The sequence below is a fragment of the Polypterus senegalus genome, chromosome 3 (genome assembly GCF_016835505.1).
Source record: "Polypterus senegalus isolate Bchr_013 chromosome 3, ASM1683550v1, whole genome shotgun sequence".
Lineage (NCBI taxonomy): Eukaryota > Metazoa > Chordata > Cladistia > Polypteriformes > Polypteridae > Polypterus > Polypterus senegalus.
Genome location: NC_053156.1, coordinates 237,787,823 through 237,810,068, shown reverse-complemented (window position 1 = coordinate 237,810,068; position 22,246 = coordinate 237,787,823). Strand labels below are relative to the sequence as shown.

Genomic DNA, 22,246 nt, shown 5'->3' with positions numbered 1-22,246 from the left:
AGTTTGGCTCCCACAGATCAATGTCCGGGTATTCCTCCCACACGAACCTTGCCGTAGGTATATCAGCTGTGTGAATCTGATCAGCTGATGCCAGTTCCTCATTCTCTTGCTTGATCTCCTGATCACTCTCAACAAAATCAGATTCTGAAAAATCAGAGTCCAACTCAGCGATAATGCGCAAAACATCGTCTTCGGAGTATTTTGTTTTCTGCACTCACTTCTCTCCCTCGTGAGATGTCAATGCCATCTTGCCTTTGTTTACATTTCGTAACTCACGCACACGCAAGGATTTGATGCTGAGTCAATGAGTCTAACATTCCTCCAAGCAGAGAGGGAATGCCTGTAACGTAATGGTGAGTTTTGTCACCATTAACAGCTGATTGTCACCCTCTACCCCTGGATGTCTACTTTTGTCAGGTAATACACATCACGGTCTGTGACGTAATGTTTGATCCATAAGATGCACGGACATTTCCACACTTCTTTTGGTGAAAAAAGTGCGTCATATGGAGTGAAAAATAGGGTATATACTTTTGCTTTAAAAAAAAAAATGTTAGAACACTTAGGCTGCCATTAAAAAGTGCTTGTTGGAGCACTATGTGTATCTTTTGAAGTCCAGAAAATGGTGACGAGTTTGCAAGGCACTGTATATAACTCCCTTTTATCTAGTGATATTGTCACCACACAAATGCTAGTAATACACTATTCTGCAGTTTTTTGTCAAAGTCATAAATACTGTTTGTCTAACTGTTAAAACTTATTTTAGGGTTTTGGGATTCAATCAGACTACAGTCCTAGAGTGGGATGGTAAAATTATGGGATTGAATTTGTTATTTCTAAACAAAGGCCATAGGTTATTGGGAAAGTTGTAAATATCCACAGAAGTTTATCTAGGAATTCAGTTTTTCAGTTTGGCCGAAGCCAGTGTTCCCTGCTCCTCCATCAGGATGACACCGAACATGAAATAGGTCTTTGGCAGTATATTGTGGCAGAAAACATTGTTTAATATCTTGAGTGCTTATTACACACTCTGTACTATTGTGAGTTTTAATAAAAGCATACAAAAATGTTAAATTGTTTAGTAACCAAATTACTGCTTATTCATGGTATTTTTATTTTTTTTCTTAATGTAGATACCATTCTCAGTTAGAAGGAGGAAGGGTACCAGTTTATGCCTTCACATTCCAAGAGCCTGAAAATGATCCTCGCAATTGTTGTTGTCTTTGGGCTGTGCAGTCTTCTCAGGACAGGTGAGCCTTAAAATTTAAAATCCATGTAAAGAATATTTTTAAATATATATGTGTATGTATGTAAATACATACCATTTGTTACACATTCTGTGGTAAAAACTCAACTGAGTGGATTGAAAATGTGTATATTAAATTGTCATTTCTTTTTTTCCATTAGTGAAGGAGATGTTGTCAGTTTGCATTTGCTGCAGCTGGCCTTTGGAGACAGGAAATGTATGCCTTCAGGGCACACGTTGTATGAGGTAGGCTGGTATTTATTTTTTGTTTTATTTAACTTATTAAAATTAGTATGGTAAAATGGATTTACAACTTGGCCGAAATGGACATACTCAAAAATACCAAATTATTCCTCTATGAGTGAAACAGATGTATATTTTTAGACCTTTTCAATCTCAAACACTTCTGAATATAAAATGCATCTCTGTCTCTTCTTAAGCAGAGAGGTGGCTCTGGTGGTAAGGATTTGCTGGCGGCTGCTGGTACGAATCCCGCAAACGCTGGAACACTTCTTTGGGTACTTGAGCAAAACCCTTAACTGCAATTGCTTCGTCCTGGGTATGACGTTAACCTGCATCCAGGCCTGCAAGCGGCCCTCCAACTTGCAATGAAAACTTGGGGATTGTAGGCAGAATTGGCACTCCAGCCGTTGTAAAATCCTTCCTCACGGAGCTACCTGCATTATAGGTAGACCCTCTTCGCTTGCAGGACTGTTAGAGTTATCGACTTGACGTTGAATCCTTGCGTGTGTTAGTAGCATAGAGTAAACAACGTTTAGAATCGCATCGACATCGAGCAAGAGAGTGAAGTGAATGTGCAAAGCAAAATACTCAGTGGATGACATATTGCATATATTTTATTATTTTGAATTGGACTATGATTCGGTGCAAGTGACCTGGAGATTTAGGTCTGAAACGAAAGTGAGGTACTGGCATCAGCTGATCAATCCCCAGCTGACGCACCCAGCCGCTGCCAGATCTCTAACACGCAGTGATAGCACACTGCATGCAGCAACAAACACTTTCTGTTGATTTATGTGAGAAACTGTTGCTTTGTGTGCTTTTTAGAAACCTGAGTTTTTTGGAAAAATATTCTGGGAGAAAAGGGTGAAAAAATCGGCAATATGATAAGCCGCTGCTTTAGTAATATTTCCTCACTTCTCACTTTTTCTCTCATAAGGCACAGCATGGGTATATGAGTTTTACAACGTGGTTTGTTCAGGGCAGGGGACTAGGAAGGGTCTTGGCTGCAGCACACAATTTCACACACTTTGTACTGTTCTTTATGGTGCTTTTGTAAATGGTGGACAAGATTAGTAGTGCTCAAAGCTTTTGTCGGGACTTGCTTTCTGCATTCTGTACAGAATACATTTTTCTGCTGCTCATCTGACACTTTGAACCTGAACCATCTTCAAATAAATGAGCCATTGTTTTTCTTTTTACCAACCAGCTCTTCTTCGATAGCTCCCTTCATGTCTTTATCTGTCTCCGTCCTGTCGCTGCCTACAGGAATTATCGAGTGAATCGCTGGGGAAAAGGGGTGAGCTGTGTTCAGAGAGGGAAAGAGGTGGGGGAGGGTGAAGTTGACGATATTGTCACATCCTATTTCTCGTATGACAATTTGTCGATATTTTTTAAAAACTCGATATATCAGCCTTATTAAAACAATCCAAAATGATAACTTTGTGGAGTTTGGGCAAGCAACAAAGCACTCCTCCTTCTATTTAGGCATATATCATCCTCCCCAACAGTCTTGTCTGGCTGAGGTTGAGTGGCTCTATTTAAAGCCAGACTGGGGAGTCCGTCTGTCACATCAGTGCTGTAGCCAGACAGCACCAACTGTGTCAGGCAGAACCTCTACATGACACATAATCCTCCTCCAAGCAGCTACTTCCGGTGACACCCAAGGAATTCAATTGATATACCTGTTGGAGCTACAACTTTGATTCATCCCAGAGGGTATCTAAATTGGAGATCAACCTGAGGAATACTTCCTTCCACTCAGTAAATTGAGGGTACACATGGCCCTTGGAGTCAATTCCCCTCTATCCTTCCATCACTTCCACAAGGTAATAATCCCCTACACAAATTTGTTTTCAGCATTAATTTTACACCCAGGAAAGACTGCTATATTTGTAAGAAAAATTATTAAACAAGGGAGATAACTTCAAAAAATGAGAGTTGATAATTCAAATTAAGACTTAAAATTTACATCTGAGTTAGAATGTTCAATGCATGGAAAAATGCACGGCTGATGCAAAAACTAAGGTTTGATGTCCATTTGTCTCAAATCAGAAAGTCAATTGTGAATAATGGCAGTATTTATTAATTAGAAAAAGTGGTGACAAAGCACTAACCCAGATTCAGCGACACAAATAGTCCCAAATATTTAAAAGCATTCCAACGCCCAAGTTTATTTTACTTCAAATCTGTAGTAAACATAAGGTACTCATACCATAAATGTTCATTAATAATGCAGATATGGGAGATAATTTAGGTGAGCAATTGATTGGGAATATTGGTAGATAGTTTGAAGTTGAAATGGATCTTTAATGTGATTTGAATATTGTACAGTTTTGTGGATGTTATATTCAAATTTTTGTGCTGTAGGTAAATAGTACTGCTAGCATATATAAAAAGGGGGAAAAAAACTTTTAAGCATTTCTTGTTAATCTAATCAATTAAATGTTTTTGTGCAGGGTTTGGAATTTTGTGAAGAACGTTACAGTCAAGACTTAACTGCTGGTGTGTTTGCATTAAGGAACCGGGCTACCAACACTAGACTGCTAGGATGTCAGACAATTGAAAAATTTAGGAACCACCCAGACAGAGATGAAAACATGAATGAAGGTGTTTTTTGTTTTTTTTTTTAATATGTTCATATTAAATTGTATGTTTTTTAATATGTTTTTAATATGAACAATGTTCCTTTTCTTTATTGTATTTCATTATTTTGTGAATTTTGAGTTTTGCCAGTTTGTTTATTGCTGTTATTTATTAATTTTTTTCTGTTTTAATTGTGCATTTTAAACACAATTCATTTATTTTTTTTAAACATTTCTTAAAGAGCAAGAGTAACCTGAATATAATGTATTTTAATCCATTATAAAAATTGCTTTCTTTTTACAGCAGCTTCACCAGACACTAGTGTGTCTGTTTTTTGCTGGCAAGTTAAGTTATATGGCCAAGACAAGCCTTCTACTTTCCTAGGGATTTTTGACATTAACCGTTGGTATCATGCACAAATGCCCGATTCTTTACGGTAAGTATTAATTGGTGGGGGTTTATGATCATTTGTATTTGTAAAACTGACTAATTGTTCTACCTGTCTAAGATGGGTTGAAATCTAAGTAATCAACATAGACCTCAGAGTTAATGTTTGCAGTACATCATCTACTGGAATATGTTTTGTAATACATGTAGTAATAAAATGCTTTACCTTTGTCATTCCATCATATGGCTGATCACAAACATTAGCACTGATTTCATAAATCCCCTAACAAATGGCATATAACAGAGACACAGGAACCGAACAGACTCTCAGACATACAGACACTTTTCCATTTAGTAAGTTGGATTAGTTTGGCATTTCATTCTCCTGCAGAGAGTTATAGTCAAATGAACGGAGTAGGGGAAGACCAAGCTTTATTTTACTAGTAACCATCTGTGGTTGCTCCCATATCAGAAATGTAATTCCATCAGAATGTTCTGGAACTTTCTTGGCGTTTTCTTCTAGTGGGCTGTGTCACATACACCTTACATGGAAAAAGGTATTATCACCAGATTTGTAAACAACTCCAGTTGAGTTGTCTATCCAGATATTGCCTTTCTTTTCTGTAGTGGCCTCCTGGATTTCTTAAACAATACTGTCTTTCAACTATACTTACTATATTTAGTAACGTCTCACCACTGCTTGTACTCAGTAATTCTCCTCAGAATCTTTACTTTCAGTCTATTTAGCATGTCTCCTTTCATAATGCAGTCCTCCTTGTGGAGTGGTCTAGATAGTCTTTTTACCTAGGCAAACAGAATACCTGCCTATCTCTGACAGACATGCTATTTGAAACACCAACATCCATATTCATATTTGAATTCTGCAGTCTTTTTATGCTGAGTCTGTGACTGTTAATGTAAGCCTTGCTTAATAACCTTTTCATCTTGTGCCTTAAGATAAATGGTGTAAATTTTGCTCTGGTGGCAAGACACTGAGTTGGAACAATACACGAAAACAGCTGTGTTTTAAAACCATATACTATGCTGAAATCAGTTAAAACTTTGAGTCAAATGTGAAGAAAATCTCAAAAATTTGGGAAACTGCACAGCATGTATAATATGTTTTAGAATGAGCAAAATAAAATGCTTTTAGTAGCTTTATACATTTTTCACATTTTCTGCCTGGTGTTTCTCTAATAATAAAATGTATTATGTCATGAATGCATAAAACAAAAAAAAAACAAAAAAAAAACCTGTCTCTAAACCTTTTGTGGGTACATATATTTGGGCAAAGTTTGATTATCTGAAATACTGATTAGGAACATGTCAACTTGTCATACGACCCCAGGATACACTGAGAAGATTATAGCTCTTGATTATCCTTTAAAGGCCATGTCATATTATGTGACTACTCCAGCAATTTTCAATCATAGCCTTCATTCATATAATCTTTGTGATTCTGAAGCAGTCAGGGTGCTCCCATGAAGCCAGTTACATAACATAACCTGCCCTTACCACTCAAACAAAATCAAACCGGTTGAAACTTGTCTTTAGTTATAGGGGTTGGCTCTGTGCTCATGAGAGCTGACAACCAATGAATTGTCATCTGGAAGTGAAACTTGTTTGTCTTATGTCTTGTGTTTCACATACCATAACATACTGGGGAAAAAAAGAAAAAAGGGGAGAGTTGCTGGCAGAACTTTCCATACCTGTTAACATTTCATACAGCCTTGCCTCCTCAAGCAGCACTCAGTGTTGAACAGAATATCCTAAAAAACTACATAGTTACTGAATATACATACCTTAATCTATTTAGATTTGTATTCTGATTGAATACTCCAAATATGTAACTCATGCTGAATACTTTCAGGAGTATATAGCCTTGTTCATAAAAATATAAAATAAGTTAAATACTTACTTAAATTAACTTAAATTAAAATGTGACCTGAAAATGCACTCCAGTTTCACGTGAAACTTAAGCCATTCTTTTACTGTTATCAAAAACCAGGGGAACAAACCTTCTCAGGAAACTTTTATTAATAATAATAAAAGTTTGAAGAAAAAAAATGACTAAAGCTCAAAGTGCATGTTTAGCCATTTCACATTCCTGAGTTGTTTTACTTTTAAGAAACAAACTAAATTATCATAAAAAGCAAACTCAGGTATTCATTTTTCATGTGACATACTTACACTTAACTAACCTGCCAACTATATAACGTATTTTTGCTCTATAAGATGCATTTTTTTCCCCAAAAGAAGGATGCTAATGTCTGTGCGTCTTATGTCGTGAATATTGAGTCACAGACTGTAATGTGTATTACCTGACAAAAGTCGACATCCAGGGGTAGAGGGCGACAATGAGCCATTAAGGGCAACAAAACTCACCATTACGTTAAGGGCATTCCCTCTCTGCTTGGAAGAATGTTAGACTCATTGACTCGGCATCTAATCCTTGCGTGTGGGTGAGTTACAAAATGTAAACGAAGGCCAGATGGCATCAACATCTCACAAGGAAGCGAAGCGAGTGCAAAAAACAAAACACTCAGCAGACAATGTTTTGCGCATTATCGCAGAGTCGAGAGACTGATTTTTCAGAATCTGATTTTGTTGAGAGTGATCAGGAGATCAAGCAAGAGAGTGAGGAACTGGCATCAGCTGATCGGACACCAGGCGATGCTGCCCCAGCTGAGCACATTCGCGCAGCCGATGCAATTACGGCAAAATTCATGTTGGAGGAATACCTAGACATTGATCTGAAGGAGCCAAACTGGCTACCTGACCTCACAAGATAGCACCGTGCTTGCTGTAGGACTCGACAGATTACCAGCCACTGAACTATTTCAGGCTGTTCTTTCCTGAAGCTGTTTTTCAGCTACTGTCAGGCGAGACAAACAGGTATGCAGAGCAATTTGGTGAATCACAGGCTGCGCTTGCACCGCAATCTCGTTTTTCAAAGTGGAAACCCACAACAAAAGACGAGATGAAGGGCTTTGTGGCATTACAAATATAGATGAGACTAGACTGGTGATATAACTTCAGGGAACATTGGTCCAAACGTGCTTTGTCCCCTGATTGCTTTGGACAGGTTATGACACATGATGATAGGTACGTGCTTCTGCAGATTGTGAGCAACTGAGCTTCATAAATACTGACACTAGCGATGAGGAGTTCTTGGGCTTTCCAGAGAACTAGAAGAGTACTTGAACCTTAAAGTTTCTCCTCATTTGTTAATGATAGTGATGATGGTTCTTAATACAGCTGTTGACTTTACATGGTTGAAATATTATTCTACTATATTTTATTAAATATGTTAGTACACCATTTGGTTCAGAATATTTCTTGTTTTCCTGCTCTAAACCTAGGTGCGTCTAATGGTCAAATGCATCTTAAGGAGCGAAAAATATGGTAATTCACTAAAATAAATTAGCATTTGCACATAACCTATGTAAATCTTAGTATATACTTTAAATGAAATCAAGCAACATGCCGCTTTTCAGACAGCCATTAATGGATTGCTTTGATCACTTAATTGTTTTTTTGGACCCATTTTTTTCAGAGAAACAAAGGTTGCACATAACCCCTCATTTATGTGCATGGATTGTGTAAACACCATGTGACGTGCTCTGTGTGATGTAATTATGTCTTATATGATCAAATAAAGTGAATAATGCATCACCGTTCCCTTTCAGGCTGCACTTAGGCTCAAGAGGCTAGAATGCAAATAAAATAGCCAAAGTCAACAGCTTGTTGCAAACCATTTTACATTTCCTCAACATCTATAACACTGCTGCTTGAAACATCAAATAGTTACAGCCATTTGAAAAAGTTTGGGAACCCCTTTTAATTCTATGGATTTTTGTTTATCATTGGCTGAGCTTTCAAAGTAGCAACTTCTTTTTAATATATGACATGTCTTATGGAAACTGTAGTATTTCAGCAGTGACATAAAGTTTATTGGATTAACAGAAAATATGCAATATGCATCATAACAAAATTAGACAGATGCATAAATTCGGGCACCCCAACAGAGATATTACATCAATACTTAGTTGAGCCTCCTTTTGCAAATATAACAGCCTCTGGACGCCTCCTATAGCCTTTGATGAGTGTCTGGGTTCTGGATGGAGGTATTTTTGACCATTCTTCCATACAAAATCCCCCCAGTTCAGTTAATTAACTCTTTCAGGGCGGATTTCAACTTTTGTCCAAGGGGTTGACGGTGATAAAACCCACTGTTACGTTTTTTAGTTAGAAGGAAAGAATTGTTTTTGACCGAGACTCCCTGCGCTCACATGAGTAGAAAGGAATTAAACAGCAGCGTAAATGGCATTGACGTCTGGCGAGAGATCGAGGTGAAGGCGTAAAGCGAGATACTCCATGGACGACGTTTTGCGTATTATCACTGAATTGGACTTTGACTCGCTGGACTCCGATTTTGATACAAGTGATCATAAACGAATGTGAGGTGTTGGCATCAGCTGCTCAGTCCCATGCAGATGGTGGTGCTGAATGGGTTCGTGTAGCTGGTGTGTTTACGGCGTCATTCACCTGAGAGGACCGTCATGATGACAAAAGTTGCCAACCAGATTGCGATGCACTGCAAACGCTGCCGGCCCCCCGCCAAGCAAAGACAACCTGGCAGCAGGCCTGACGTGCATTCCTGGTGAACAGCACATAATGACAGACATTTTATGTTGATTTCCGTGAAGCGCTTTTCTGAAAACTCTGTTTATTGGAAAAAAATATTCAGCCCTCAAAGAGTTAAAATTTGATGGCTGCCGAGCATGCTTCAAATCATCCCATAGATTTTCGATGATATTCAAGTCAGGAGACTGTGGTGGCCATTCCAGAACATTGTTCTTCTCCCTCTGCATGTATGCCTTTGTAGATTTCGAACTGTTTTGTGGGTCATTGTCTTGTTGGAATATCCAACCCCTTCGTAACTTCATATTATTGACTGATCGTTGACATTTTCCTGAAGAATTTGTTGATATTGGATTGAATTCATCTGACCCTCAACTTTAACAAGGGCCCCAGTCCCTGAACTAGCCACACAGCCCCACAGCATAATGGAACCTCCACCAAATTTGACAGTAGATAGGTGTTTTTCTTGGAATGAAGTGTTCTTCTTCCGCCATGTAAAGCAATTTTTGTTCTGACTAAATAACTCGATTTTTGTCTCATCAGTCCAAAGCACTTTGTTCCAAAATGAATCTGGCTTGTCTACATGAGCATTTGCATACAAGTTACTCTGTTTGTGGCGTGAGTGCCAAAAGGGCTTCTTTCTCATCACCCTGCCATATAGATGTTCTTTGTGCAAATTGCGCTGAATTGTAGAAAGTTGTACACCATGTGCAGCAAGATGTTCTTGCAGGTCTTTGGAGGTGATCTGTGGGTTGTCAGTGACCATTCTCACAATCTTGCGCATATGCCGCTCCTGTATTTTTCTTGGCTTGCCAGACCTGGGTTTAACAGCAACTGTGCCTGTGGCCTTCAATTTCCTGATTAAATTCCTTACAGTTGAAACTGACAGTTTAAACCTCTGAGAGAGCTTTTCGTAGCCTTCCCCTAAACCATGATACTGAACAATCTTTGTTTTCAGATCTTATGAGAGTTGCTTTAAGGATCCCATGCTGTCACTCTTCAGAGTAGAGTTCAAAGGGAAGCACAAGTTGCAATTGACCACCTTAAATACCTTTTCTCATGGTTGAACACACCTGTCTATGAAGTTCAAGGCCTATTAACAAGCTAATCCAACCAATTTGGTGTTGCATCAGTATTGAGCAGTTACATGCATTCAAATCAGCAAAATTACAAGTGGACCCAAATTTGTGCACAGCCAGTTTTTCACATTTGATTTAAATTAATACAACTAAATACTGCTTCACTAAAAATCTGTGTTCGGAAAACACCCCAGTACTCGGATGTTCCTAGAAAATGAAAGACATACCACTGTTATCTTTTTTGTTGAAAGTAGAGTAAATTTATTATGCAGTGTAAGAGGGGTTCCCAGAGGGGTTTTCATATGACTGTACTTGGCTGCTACTTGTTAAAGCACAAACACATATAAAGCAACAACAAACACTTTTAGACTACTGGGTAAAGTGAACATTGTTTATGAAAGAGTCTAGCTCACCTAAAAAGCAAACAGGAGCGGCCAGAAACAAATGCATGTCGCAAACCGTTTTACGTTAACAGCAATGATGCTTCCAGTACTGGAAGGTCAGCATATAGTTGCTAAATGTGACATTCCAGGTAATTTTCAGTCATGAAACTCGACCTGGTCCAGGGATAAATTCAGCGCCCACAGTCGGCAAATCTGACAGATCTATATCTAGACGTTGTATAATATGATATCAGCTTAATTATCTGGGAATTTCCCACTAGGAGTTGGAAGAAGTTGCTGAGGGAAGGTTGGTTTGGGCTGTCCAGTTCTAAATGTTGCCACTTTGACCCTCATCTAGATAAGCAAATTGAATTTAACAATGTAAATAATTAGTAAATAAACTGATTTCATTCAAAAATTGACAAGAGTCTCTTTCATATACTGCTTCTGCTTTTACTTGAGTCTGAGCATTCTTTCATTTTGTGACTTCTGTGTACTGATCAGTAACTATATTGTGGTCAACTATGACATCATTTGAAATTTTAAATTAGCTGAATTATTTCTTTAACCAGTTCTATTACTTTTCTGTTTATATATTTATATATATTCTTGACACACTAAATAAATATCTCTAAGTTTATTTTATGCTAGAAGTGTCAGTTTTTAGGTTTTTGACACTTACCACTTTTGAGGAAAAATTGTATGACTTTGTTACATTCTTAAAATTGAAAAGTATTGTTATTGTGTAAGTTCAGCAATAAATGAAATAATATTTATCCCTTACAGACATGGAGAGTTTCTTCACAGTTGCCCATATTTTGCACTGTGGTCCCTGGATGCCATTGAGGCAGTGACTTTTCCAACATCCCTTCTTGATGTACTTGTACATGATCGAAGTTTGAGCCGAGGAGTCCCTCATACACACCCTCCTCCTGAACAGTTTTTCAATCCCGGCACATTCAACTTTGGTATGATTTGAAAATACTGTGTGTTTTGATAGTTTTTATATCTTTATTAAACTTACTCAAGTTCATGATAATTTTGTTGCTTTCTCCCATTCTGAATTTGTTCAAATTTGGAATTAAATGAGGCAGAACTTGGTAATATTCTCAACCTTAATGTTCATAAATCCTTTTGTCCAGCTTCCTCTTCTGTTACTAAACAGGTTACTTGTTTCTCATATATATTACTTGCATTAGCAAGGTGATTAATAGTTCCAAACAAACTTGTCTCTTATGGATCCATGTCTTCACAAATTTTAAAGCAATGTCTTTCTCTATTCTGTCCTCTTATCATAAATGTAGGTAATAGTTCCCTTTCTTTTGTTTTGAAATTTATGTTTAAATGTTTTGTTTTTTTTTTTAAATGCGACCGTAACTCTTGTGGTATATCTTATTCCAGTCCCATATCTCAAATTCCCCTTCTTTTCAAAGTCCTAGAACAGGCTTTGGTTGAATGACTCTAGACTCGTCTCTCTGTGAACCATTCCAGCCTGTCTTTCACTTTAGTCACAGCAGCAAGACCAGTGGGTAATGATATTTTGCTAACTTGGGGAGCTTTTTTTTTTTTATATATATATATAAAAGCCTCAGCATTGCTTTTCACATCTTCCATGCAGAACGTTTAGAACATTTGAAGACACTCGTCCTATTTACTTAAAAGGTTTTGAATGACCAGGCTCCATCTTATCTCTCTGATCTTCTACACCTGTATATTGTTGCCCACTAATTCTGATTCTGTAAAGCTGGTCCTGTACTTAAAACCGTTCCTAGGTACTAGGCAGAATAATATATGGGATAGAGTCTCGTGTGTCTTGGCTACAGCCTTGTGGAAAACTCCTGATAAGAATCTTTATCAAGTTACTACCAGTTTTTTAAATTACTCTTAAAGCATGTTTGCAAATTCTTTGTATAATTTGTTTTATCTTTTTGTACAATCTATTTATGTATGTTGAGGTGCTTAGAGGACGTTCTGGGTGCTGAGAGGACTAGCCGATGTAAACCTTGCAAATGAGAGAGGTTACTGAGAGTTTTTGTGTTATCTATGGTGTGAGAGTTAATTAAAAAATAGATTAAGGAACAGTGCAGGATTTTTTAAAGGTTTTTTTTTTTCCTTTAGAAGGGTTTTTTGCTTTTTTTTATTTTGCCCACGCAGGAGCAAAAGTAGCTGGATGTTTTGGTGGGGTGCACTTGGAAAAGTTACTTGTTCTTGTTATTTGTATTTGAACTAGCCGGGCAGAAAGCAGCAGTAACTGATATTGGCATCTTTGTAATAAAATAATTATAGCAATAAATGGTTAATAATAGTTTAAAAAAAAAAGGCTATGGCTGACTTCAAATCAATAAAGGGGAAGGGCTCCCTTAAGTGAATGACAGCTTAAGGGTTCATTAATATGGGGGAATACAAACAGTGTGTATGGAGAGCCTTAAACTAAGGAATAAGAGAAGCACAAAGTTAGGAGAAAAGTAAAGTTAACCTTCTAGAAAGACAAACAGCAGGCAGCTGACAGAGAGAATATTATCGGAGCTTAAGGAGCCAGAAGGTGTAAAATAGCTGTAGCAGTTCTATAATCTAATTTTGTTGGCTTAAATTTTTTAGTTTTACCGTTTAAGTCAAATAATTTAATTTTAATTGAAACAAAAAGAAAAAGTTAAGACAGTTTTAGTAATCCTAAATCACATTTTAGTAATGAGGCCAGTACAGTGCAAGTCCTGTTAGATGTTGGAGTTTTTAGATGGCGGCTTGGAGGAGCCAGTCTTCTATGAGGGCTGTATCTGCAGGAGATGCCAGCTGATCCAGCACTGCGAGCTTAGGGTTGCCAAAATGGAGGAGGAGTTGGTTAGTCTGCGTTGTAGTAGAGAATTGACAGACTTGGCCCAGGTGTCCTTTAGAGAGAGAGTGTTTCAAACCTAAGAGTGCAGGAGGAGATTCCAGACCAGAGAGGTAGAGATAGATGGGTCACAGTCACAAGGCACAAGGTAAAGGGTACACGGTGTCTGGTGGCATCAACCTCAGAATTGGAAATGTCAAACTGTTTTTATGTCCTTGTGATGGATGGTGTCTCTGATTATTCTGAGGTGGTAGGCAGGGATGAGTAGCCCAAACGGACCAACTCAAAACCAGTTTCCAGGAAGAGAGAGGTAGTAATAGTTGGGGATTAAATCAGTAGGGGGATTGAAGCACAGCCTTCCGGGTGCACAGGTGGGTAGATAGATAGGGGGTGGATCCATTTGTCATTGTCCATTTTGGAACAAATGACTTGCATAAGGGAAGTCTGTCAGTTCTGCTAAACAAATTCAAAGGGTTAGATGTCATGCTAAGGAGCAGATCTTTCAAGGTAATCTTCTCTGAAGTTCTGGTTGTACCACACACCAGTCCAGGTAAAATTGAGGAGATTAGAAGGTTTAACGCATTGCTGAAATATTGGTGCAGGATAGAAGGGTATAGGCTTATAGGGCACTGGAACTCCTTTTGGAAAAGATGGGATCCGTTCCACCGCGACTGTTACATCTAAACTGGAGGGGCACCAATTTATTAGGGAGACGTATGAGTAGGTTAGCTTAGGGTTGTATAAACTAGGGAATGGGAGGGCAGGGAGTTTAGGACAGGCCAGGTTTAGAACTATACATAGAAGAACAAACAATAGTGTAAAAATAAAATTGCATAGTAATGTAAATTCTAATCCAATGTTTAAATGTACTGGATGTTTGAAAGTAATTACAGATTAAGCATCATCCGTAGATGATATATACTGTTACCAAAAATAAGAATAAAATAGCCTTTGTGGTTTTTTGTTTTGATTTTTAGCCCTTCATGTTTTTAAAATTTTCTTTTTTTTTATTTTTGCACTCTGAGTAAAAGTATTTTACATTATTTTATATGTGTGGGAGTACAAATTGGTCAATCTGAAGGTGAATATTAAGTAAAGAAATTGGTTTTATACCCATAAATAGTATTTTTTTTAAGGTCAATCACAAAGGACAAAGTGGAGCTTCTTGGGAAAGGAACTCTTTTCTGCTTTCAAAAGTTAGCACAACAGATAATTTCAGTAAATCTCCAATTCTCAACCAATCTTACAGTTAGTGTATTTTGCAAAATCTTAAAAGTACATAACCAATCATCTTGAATAAACAAGTACACATTAATTTGACAGTGTCCTCAGGATGCTTTTAGCTGAAAAATGATGCTCTCTGTATGTTTTGATCATTATTTATCAACTGGTATTAACGTCCTGCTCCTTCTCCATCCGTAACTTACTTTATGTTATGCTTGTTTTTAAATAGATGCAGTTTGTTTGTTGAGCTCTGGAATCGTACATATAACTTGCTCAGGATTCCAGAAAGAGGTTAGTGTCTTCATATGTGTATGTATGTGTGTATATCTGTGTACTATATAAATATATACAAATCAACCACAACATTAAAACCACCTGCCTAATATTGTGTAGGTGCCACCAAAGGAGCTCTGACCCCTAGAGACATGGACTCCACGATGCCCCAAAGGTGTTCTGTGGTTTCTGGCTTGTGGTAGGATATGCTTTAAGTTGCAAGGTGGAGCCACCATTGATCAGACTTACTTTTTCAGCACTTCTCACAGATGCTCAATCTGATTGACAGCTGGGTAATTTTAAGGTCAAGTCAACACCTTGAACTCTTTGTGATGTTACTCAAACTATTCTTGAACAATTTTTGCATCGTGCCAAGGCATATCATCCTGTTGAAAGATGCCACAGCCATAAGAGAGTACCATTGCCATGAAGGGGTGTAAGTGTTCTGCAGCAATCTGTAGATCCGTAGCAAAACACTACCTCTGTGCACCTGTGTGTAATCTAATGTCAATACAAATACAGCTGCTCTGTGACGGGGCCTCAGAGGTTGTCTAAGAGAATATTGGGAGCAACAACACCATGAAGTCCAAAGAACACACCAGACAGGTCAGGAATAAAGTTATTGAGAAATTTAAAGCAGGCTTAGGCTACAAAAAGATTTCCAAAGCCTTGAACATCCCACGGAGCACTGTTCAAGCGATCATTCAGAAATGGAAGGAGTATGGCACAACTGTAAACCTACCAAGACAAGGCCGTCCACCTAAACTCACAGGCCGAACAAGCAGAGTGCTGATCAGAAATGCAGCCAAGAGGCCCATGGTGACTCTGGACGAGCTGCAGAGATCTACAGCTCAGGTGGGGGAATCTGTCCATAGGACAACTATTAGTCGTGCACTGCACAAAGTTGGCCTTTATGGAAGAGTGGCAAGAAGAAAGCCATTGTTAACAGAAAACCATAAGAAGTCCCGTTTGCCACAAGCCATGTGGGGGACACAGCAAACATGTGGAAGAAGGTGCTCTGGTCAGATGAGACCAAAATGGAACTTTTTGGCCAAAATGCAAAACGCTATGTGTGGCGGAAAACTAACACTGCACATCACTCTGAACACACCATCCCCACTGTCAAATATGGTGGTGGCAGCATCATGCTCTGGGGGTGCTTCTCTTCAGCAGGGACAGGGAAGCTGGTCAGAGTTGATGGGAAGATGGATGGAGCCAAATACAGGGCAATCTTGGAAGAAAACCTCTTGGAGTCTGCAAAAGACTTGAGACTGGGGCGGAGGTTCACCTTTCAGCAGGACAACGACCCTAAACATAAAGCAAGGGCAACAATGGAATGGTTTAAAACAAAACCTATCCATGTGTTAGAATGGCCCAGTCAAAGTCCAGATCTAAATCCAATCGAGAATCTGTGGCAAGATCTGAAAACTGCTGTTCACAAATGCTGTCCATCTAATCTGACTGAGCTGGAGCTGTTTTGCAAAGAAGAATGGGCAAGAATTTCATGGGCAAGCTGGTAGAGACTTACCCTAAAAGACTGGCAGCTGTAATTGCAGCAAAAGGTGATTCTACAAAGTATTGACTCACCACTTTGCAGTTATTTATTTGTAAAAAATGTTTGGAATCATGTATGATTTTCGTTCCACTTCTCAAGTGTACACCACTTTGTATTGGTCTTTCACGTGGAATTCCAATGAAATTGATTCATGTTTGTGGCTGTAATGTGACAAAATGTGGAAAAGTTCAAGGGGGCCGAATACTTTTGCAAGCCACTGTATTCTTGACAGTTTCTAATGTATCTGATTTCCTTAATGTATAGTATTAATTTTTTTTGTAGGTTGATTTGTTTATTCATAAATGCCAAATGTTAGTTTTACTTGAATGGGGTCTGAGCTATTGATGAGTACTGTGCATGTTTTGTTTAACATGATGATTAGTGATAGTTAAAATGTGTCTTTTATCCTAACTTGTTTTATTAACAAGTTACATTTGTCTTTCTGTAATCTGAACTCTTACTGGTTTGCTCACACATGTTCTGAATGTGAAAGTGCTTAAATTCTGAAAGCTATTCCCTTTAAACAGATCTCTTTTTCAGCTTTATGTAGACCTATTTTTGTTGTTCTACTTTTTAAAACATCATCAGTCAATTATGCGTGAAGCTTTTTTTTTTTTACCTGTAGAAATAAGCAGTGTGTAATGATTCAGATTTTTCCAGTTTTCCCTGAAGAGAACAATATCTGTCTAGTGTAATCAAATTTCATTATTTGGGGGAGTTTTATTTATCTGTGTGCCCTGATACTTTCAAGGATATACAAAACTGTGAGTTTTGTAGCAGTACATATTTTAAAACAAAATACAAGCTTAGATATTTTAATTTAATTACTTTTAGATTTTTTTGTCTCATTACCTAGTGCCTTATCATTAGTTTTAAACTTCTTACCAGGTGTCATTTTTATTTTAGAATAAGCAATTAGCCCTGCCTACTTTGCTGTTTTTTGCATTCCCTTTATATTTCAAAAAATGTGTCATTTTTCTGTTAAACTTAAAGCTGATGTACATAAATATGTACATTATTAAGAATTATTTATTAAAATAGAGTGTTTCAAACCTTTTCCCCTCCCCATATGACCTGAGGGATTTTTTTATGAGAGTTAATGCCGAAGGTATTGAGATATATATTGTGTATTTTCCTTTTTCAGACTTTAAGCTTTCTTAAGAAGTCATATTCTTGTCTAAATGAAGCTATATCTGATGGCTATAATAGATGCCTGATGGCTGGTCTACTGTCTCCACGGCTTGCTGACATGCATCCTTCAGCACTAAATCAGGTAACCAGCTTAAGGTGCTGCTGCTTGTCAGGTGCTGCTCAAAGCAGTTAAATCCAGTAGTATTTGTATGCTCACCTTAAAAACCAGTCTTTATTTGATGTAACAGAATGAAAAAATATATATACACACACACACACACGGCCAAAAGTTTTGAGAGTGGAACAAATATTGGCTTTCACAAAGTTTGCTGCCTCAGTGTTTTTAGATCTTTTTGTCAGATGTTTCTATGGCATACTGAAGTATAATTACAAGCATTTCTTAAGTTTCAAAGGCTTTTATTGACAGTTACATTAAGTTTATGCAAAGAGTCAATATCTGCAGTGTTGGCCCTTCTTTTTCAAGACCTCTGCAATTTACACTGGCATGTTGTCAATCAACCTCTGGGCCAAATCCTGACTGATGGGAGCCCATTCTTGCATAATCAATGCTAAGAGTTTTTCAGAATTTGTGGGTTTTTGTCTGTCCTCCTGCCTCTTGAGGATTGACCACAAGTTCTCGATGGGATTAAGGTCTGGGGAGTTTTCTGGACATGAACCCAAAATTTCAATGTTTTATTCCCTGAGCCACTTAGTTATCACTTTTGCCTTATGTCACGGCTCTCCATCATGCTGGAAAAGGCATTGTTTGTCACCAAACTGTTCTTGGATTTGTTACTCTAGGAGGATGTTTTGATATTCTTTATTCATGGCCATGTTCTTAGGCAAAATTGTGAGTTAATTTTCATGGCAAAAAGGGACTTTAATTGCAATTTATCTGATCACTCTTCATAATATTCTGTAGTATATGCAAATTGCCATTATAAGTACTGAGGCAGCAAACTTTGTAAAAATGAATATTTGTGGCATTCTCAAAACTTGTGGCCACGACTGTATAAATATCGTGTGTGTGTGTATGTATATATATATATATATATATATATATATATATATATATATATATATATATATATATATATATATATATATATATATATATATATATATATATATATATATATATATATATATATATATATATATATATATATATATATATATATATATATATATATATATATATATACACACACACACACACTGGAACCTTGGTTTGCGAGCATAATTCATTCCGGAAACTTGCTCGCAATCCAAAGCACTCACTCAAAGCGAATTTCCCCATAAGAAATAATGGAAACTCAGATGATTCGTTCCACAACCCAAAACTATTCATATAAAAATGATTAATACAAAATATAAAGTAAAATACATAATACAAATTAACCTGCACTTTACCTTTATAAAGAATCATGGCTGGTGTGAGTTTCTAAACTCATGTGGGATTCCACCCAACGGGACAACACACGGAAGAGCGTCCCAAAGCAATCGCAGTCTCCCAGCGTTGTAGCAGTTCGCCGTATAAGCGCATCCAAAAAGATCGCAGACATGCTATAAGCGCCAGTCGTGAATGGGTTATACAAGGAACATTATAAAGATCCTGGTACAATAAATAACAGCGCTGTTGCTGTCTCAAGCTGAATAAAGCTGGTGTTAAAGTACTGAGACTCAGCTTCGTGTTTTGGGGAGCAAGACGGGGACTCACACTTCACAGCGCACACACACACACACACAGTCACAATGCTGTAGTAAACAGATGTGACTATATGAGTGAGGCACACAGACTCAGGCGGAGAATAGGAGACGATTGCTAGAGAAAGAGAGAGAGAGAGAGACGCGCTGGGCGGGCGAGCGAGATAGATAAGGAGAGAAAGAGAGAGACGTGCTGGGCATGCACGCGAGATAAGGAGAGAGAGACAGAGACAGAGACGCGCTGGGCAAGCGAGATGAGAGAGAGACGCACAAGGGGAGCGAGATGAGAGAGAGAGAGAGATGCGCTGGGCAAGTGAGATAAGGAGAGAGAGAGAACCACCATCAGCTCAGTTGTGATCACATAATGCTCAGCAGACAAGGTGTATCCATACTACTCGTATTGCAAGAACATCGCTCGTTTATCAAGTCAGAATTTATTAAAAATTTTTGCTCGTCTTACAAAACACTCGTAAACCAAGTTACTTGTAAACCGAGGTTCCACTGTGTATATGTGTGTGTGTGTGTATATATATATATATATATATATATATATATATATATATATATATATATATATATATATATATATATATATATATATATATATATATATATATATATATATATATATATACACTGCTCAAAAGAATTAAAGGAACACTTTTTAATCAGAGTATAACATAAAGTCAATGAAACTTATGGGATATTAATCTGGTCAGTTAAGTAGCAGAGGGGTTGTTAATCAGTTTCAGCTGCTGTGGTGTTAATGAAATTAACAACAGATGCACTAGAGGGGCAACAATGAGATGACCCCCAAAACAGGAATGGTTTAACAGGTGGAGGCCACTGACATTTTTCCCTCCTCATCTTTTCTGACTGTTTCTTCACTAGTTTTGCATTTGGCTACAGTCAGTGTCACTACTGGTAGCATGAGGCGATACCTGGACCCTACAGAGGTTGTACAGGTAGTCCAACTTCTCCAGGATGGCACATCAATACGTGTCATTGCCAGAAGGTTTGCTGTGTCTCCTGCACAGTCTCAAGGGAATGGAGGAGATTCTAGGAGACAAGCAGTTACTCTAGGAGAGCTGGAGAGGGCCATAGAAGGTCCATAACCCATCAGCAGGACCAGTATCTGCTCCTTTGGGCAAGGAGGAACAGGATGAGCACTGCCAGAGCCCTACAAAATGACCTCCAGCAGGCCACTGGTGTGAATGTCTCTGACCAAACAACCAGAAAGACTTCATGAGGGTGACCCAAGGGCCCCATGTCCTCTAATGGGCCCTGAGCTCACTGTCCAGCAGCATGCAGCTCGATTGGCATTCGCCATAGAATACCAGAATTGGCAGATGCACCACTGGTGCCCTGTGCTTTTTACAGATGAGAGCAGGTTCACCCTGAGCACGTGACAGAAGTGAAAGGGTCTGGAGAAGCCATGGAGAACATTATGCTGCCTGTAACATCATTCAGCATGAGCAGTTTGGTGGTGGGTTAATGATTGTCTGGGGAGGCATATCCATGGAGGGTCACCCAGACCGCTACAGGCTTGACAAAGGCACCTTGGCTGCCATTAGGTATCAGGATGAAATCCTTGGACCCATTGTCAGACCCTATGCTGGTACAGTGGCTCCTGGTGCACGACAATTCCTGGCCTCATGTGGTGAGAGTATGCAGGCAGTTCCTGGAGGATGAAGGAATTGATACCATTGACTGGCCACCACACTTTCCTGACCTAAATCCAATAGAACACCTCTGGGACATTATGTTTTGGTCCATCCAATGCCACCAGGTTGCACCTCAGACTGTCCAGGAGCTCAGTGATGCCCTGGTCCAGATCTGGGAGGAGATCCCCCACAACACCATCTGTCATCTCATTATTGCTGTGTACAATTTTGAGTTGCTGCAATTAAATTTTGGCAAAATGGACTAGCCTGCGACATAATTTTTTCACTCTGATTTTTGGGGCGTCTTTGAATTCAGGGCTCTGTAGGTTGATTATTTTCATTTCCATCAAACGATGTGGCATCCTTTCGTTCCTAACACATTACCCAGTCTATATTAGTATAGATATCTAGGAGGATTTCTTTTTCCCATTGAGATCTGATGTGTTTTCAAAGTGTTCCTTTAATTTTTTTGAGCAGTATATATATATACAAACCGGATTCCAAAAAAGTTGGGACACAACAAATTGTGAATAAAAACTGAATGCAATGATGTGGAGATGGCAAATGTCAATATTTTATTTGTAATAGAACGTAGATGACAGATCAAACGTTTAATCCGAGTAAATGTATCATTTTAAAGGAAAAATATGTTGATTCAAAAATTCACGGTGTCAACAAATCCCAAAAAAGTTGTCTCTCAGAAGCCAAGATGGGTAGAGGATCACCAATTCCCACAATGTTGCGCAGAAAGATAGTGGAGCAATATCAGAAAGGTGTTACCCAGCGAAAAATTGCAAAGACTTTGCATCTATCATCATCAACTGCGCATAATATCATCCGAAGATTCAGAGAATCTGGAACAATCTCTGTGCGTAAGGGTCAAGGCCGTAAAACCATACTGGATGCCCGTGATCTCCGGGCCCTTAAACGACACTGCACCACAAACAGGAATGCTACTGTAAAGGAAATCACAGAATGGGCTCAGGAATACTTCCAGAAACCATTGTCAGTGAACACAATCCACCGTGCCATCCGCCGTTGCCAGCTGAAACTCTACAGTGCAAAGAAGCAGCCATTTCTAAGCAAGATCCACAAGCTCAGGCGTTGTCACTGGGCCAGGGATCATTTAAAATGGAGTGTGGCAAAATGGAAGACTGTTCTGTGGTCAGGCAGTCACAATTCGAAGTTGTTTTGGAAATCTGGGACGCCATGTCATCTGGACCAAAGAGGACAAGGACAACCCAAGTTGTTATCAACGCTCAGTTCAGAAGCCTGCATCTCTGATGGGTATGGGGTT

The 22,246-nt window shown here is 38.5% G+C and overlaps 1 protein-coding gene across 3 annotated transcripts in view; it reads left to right on the top strand.

The window, feature by feature from the left end:
• The window catches only part of ahctf1 (AT hook containing transcription factor 1), a 141,742-nt gene that overhangs the window by 48,124 nt on the left and 71,372 nt on the right, over window positions 1-22,246 (top strand). For 2 of the 3 annotated variants that reach the window (XM_039748807.1, XM_039748806.1), the window contains exons 6-12: window positions 1,134-1,250; window positions 1,408-1,492; window positions 3,946-4,096; window positions 4,376-4,508; window positions 11,352-11,533; window positions 14,849-14,910; window positions 17,592-17,720. In XM_039748807.1, coding sequence (XP_039604741.1) covers window positions 1,134-1,250; window positions 1,408-1,492; window positions 3,946-4,096; window positions 4,376-4,508; window positions 11,352-11,533; window positions 14,849-14,910; window positions 17,592-17,720 — 859 coding nt within the window. The remainder of the gene's footprint in view (window positions 1-1,133; window positions 1,251-1,407; window positions 1,493-3,945; window positions 4,097-4,375; window positions 4,509-11,351; window positions 11,534-14,848; window positions 14,911-17,591; window positions 17,721-22,246) is intronic. The other variant, XM_039748808.1, reaches the window with a different exon arrangement.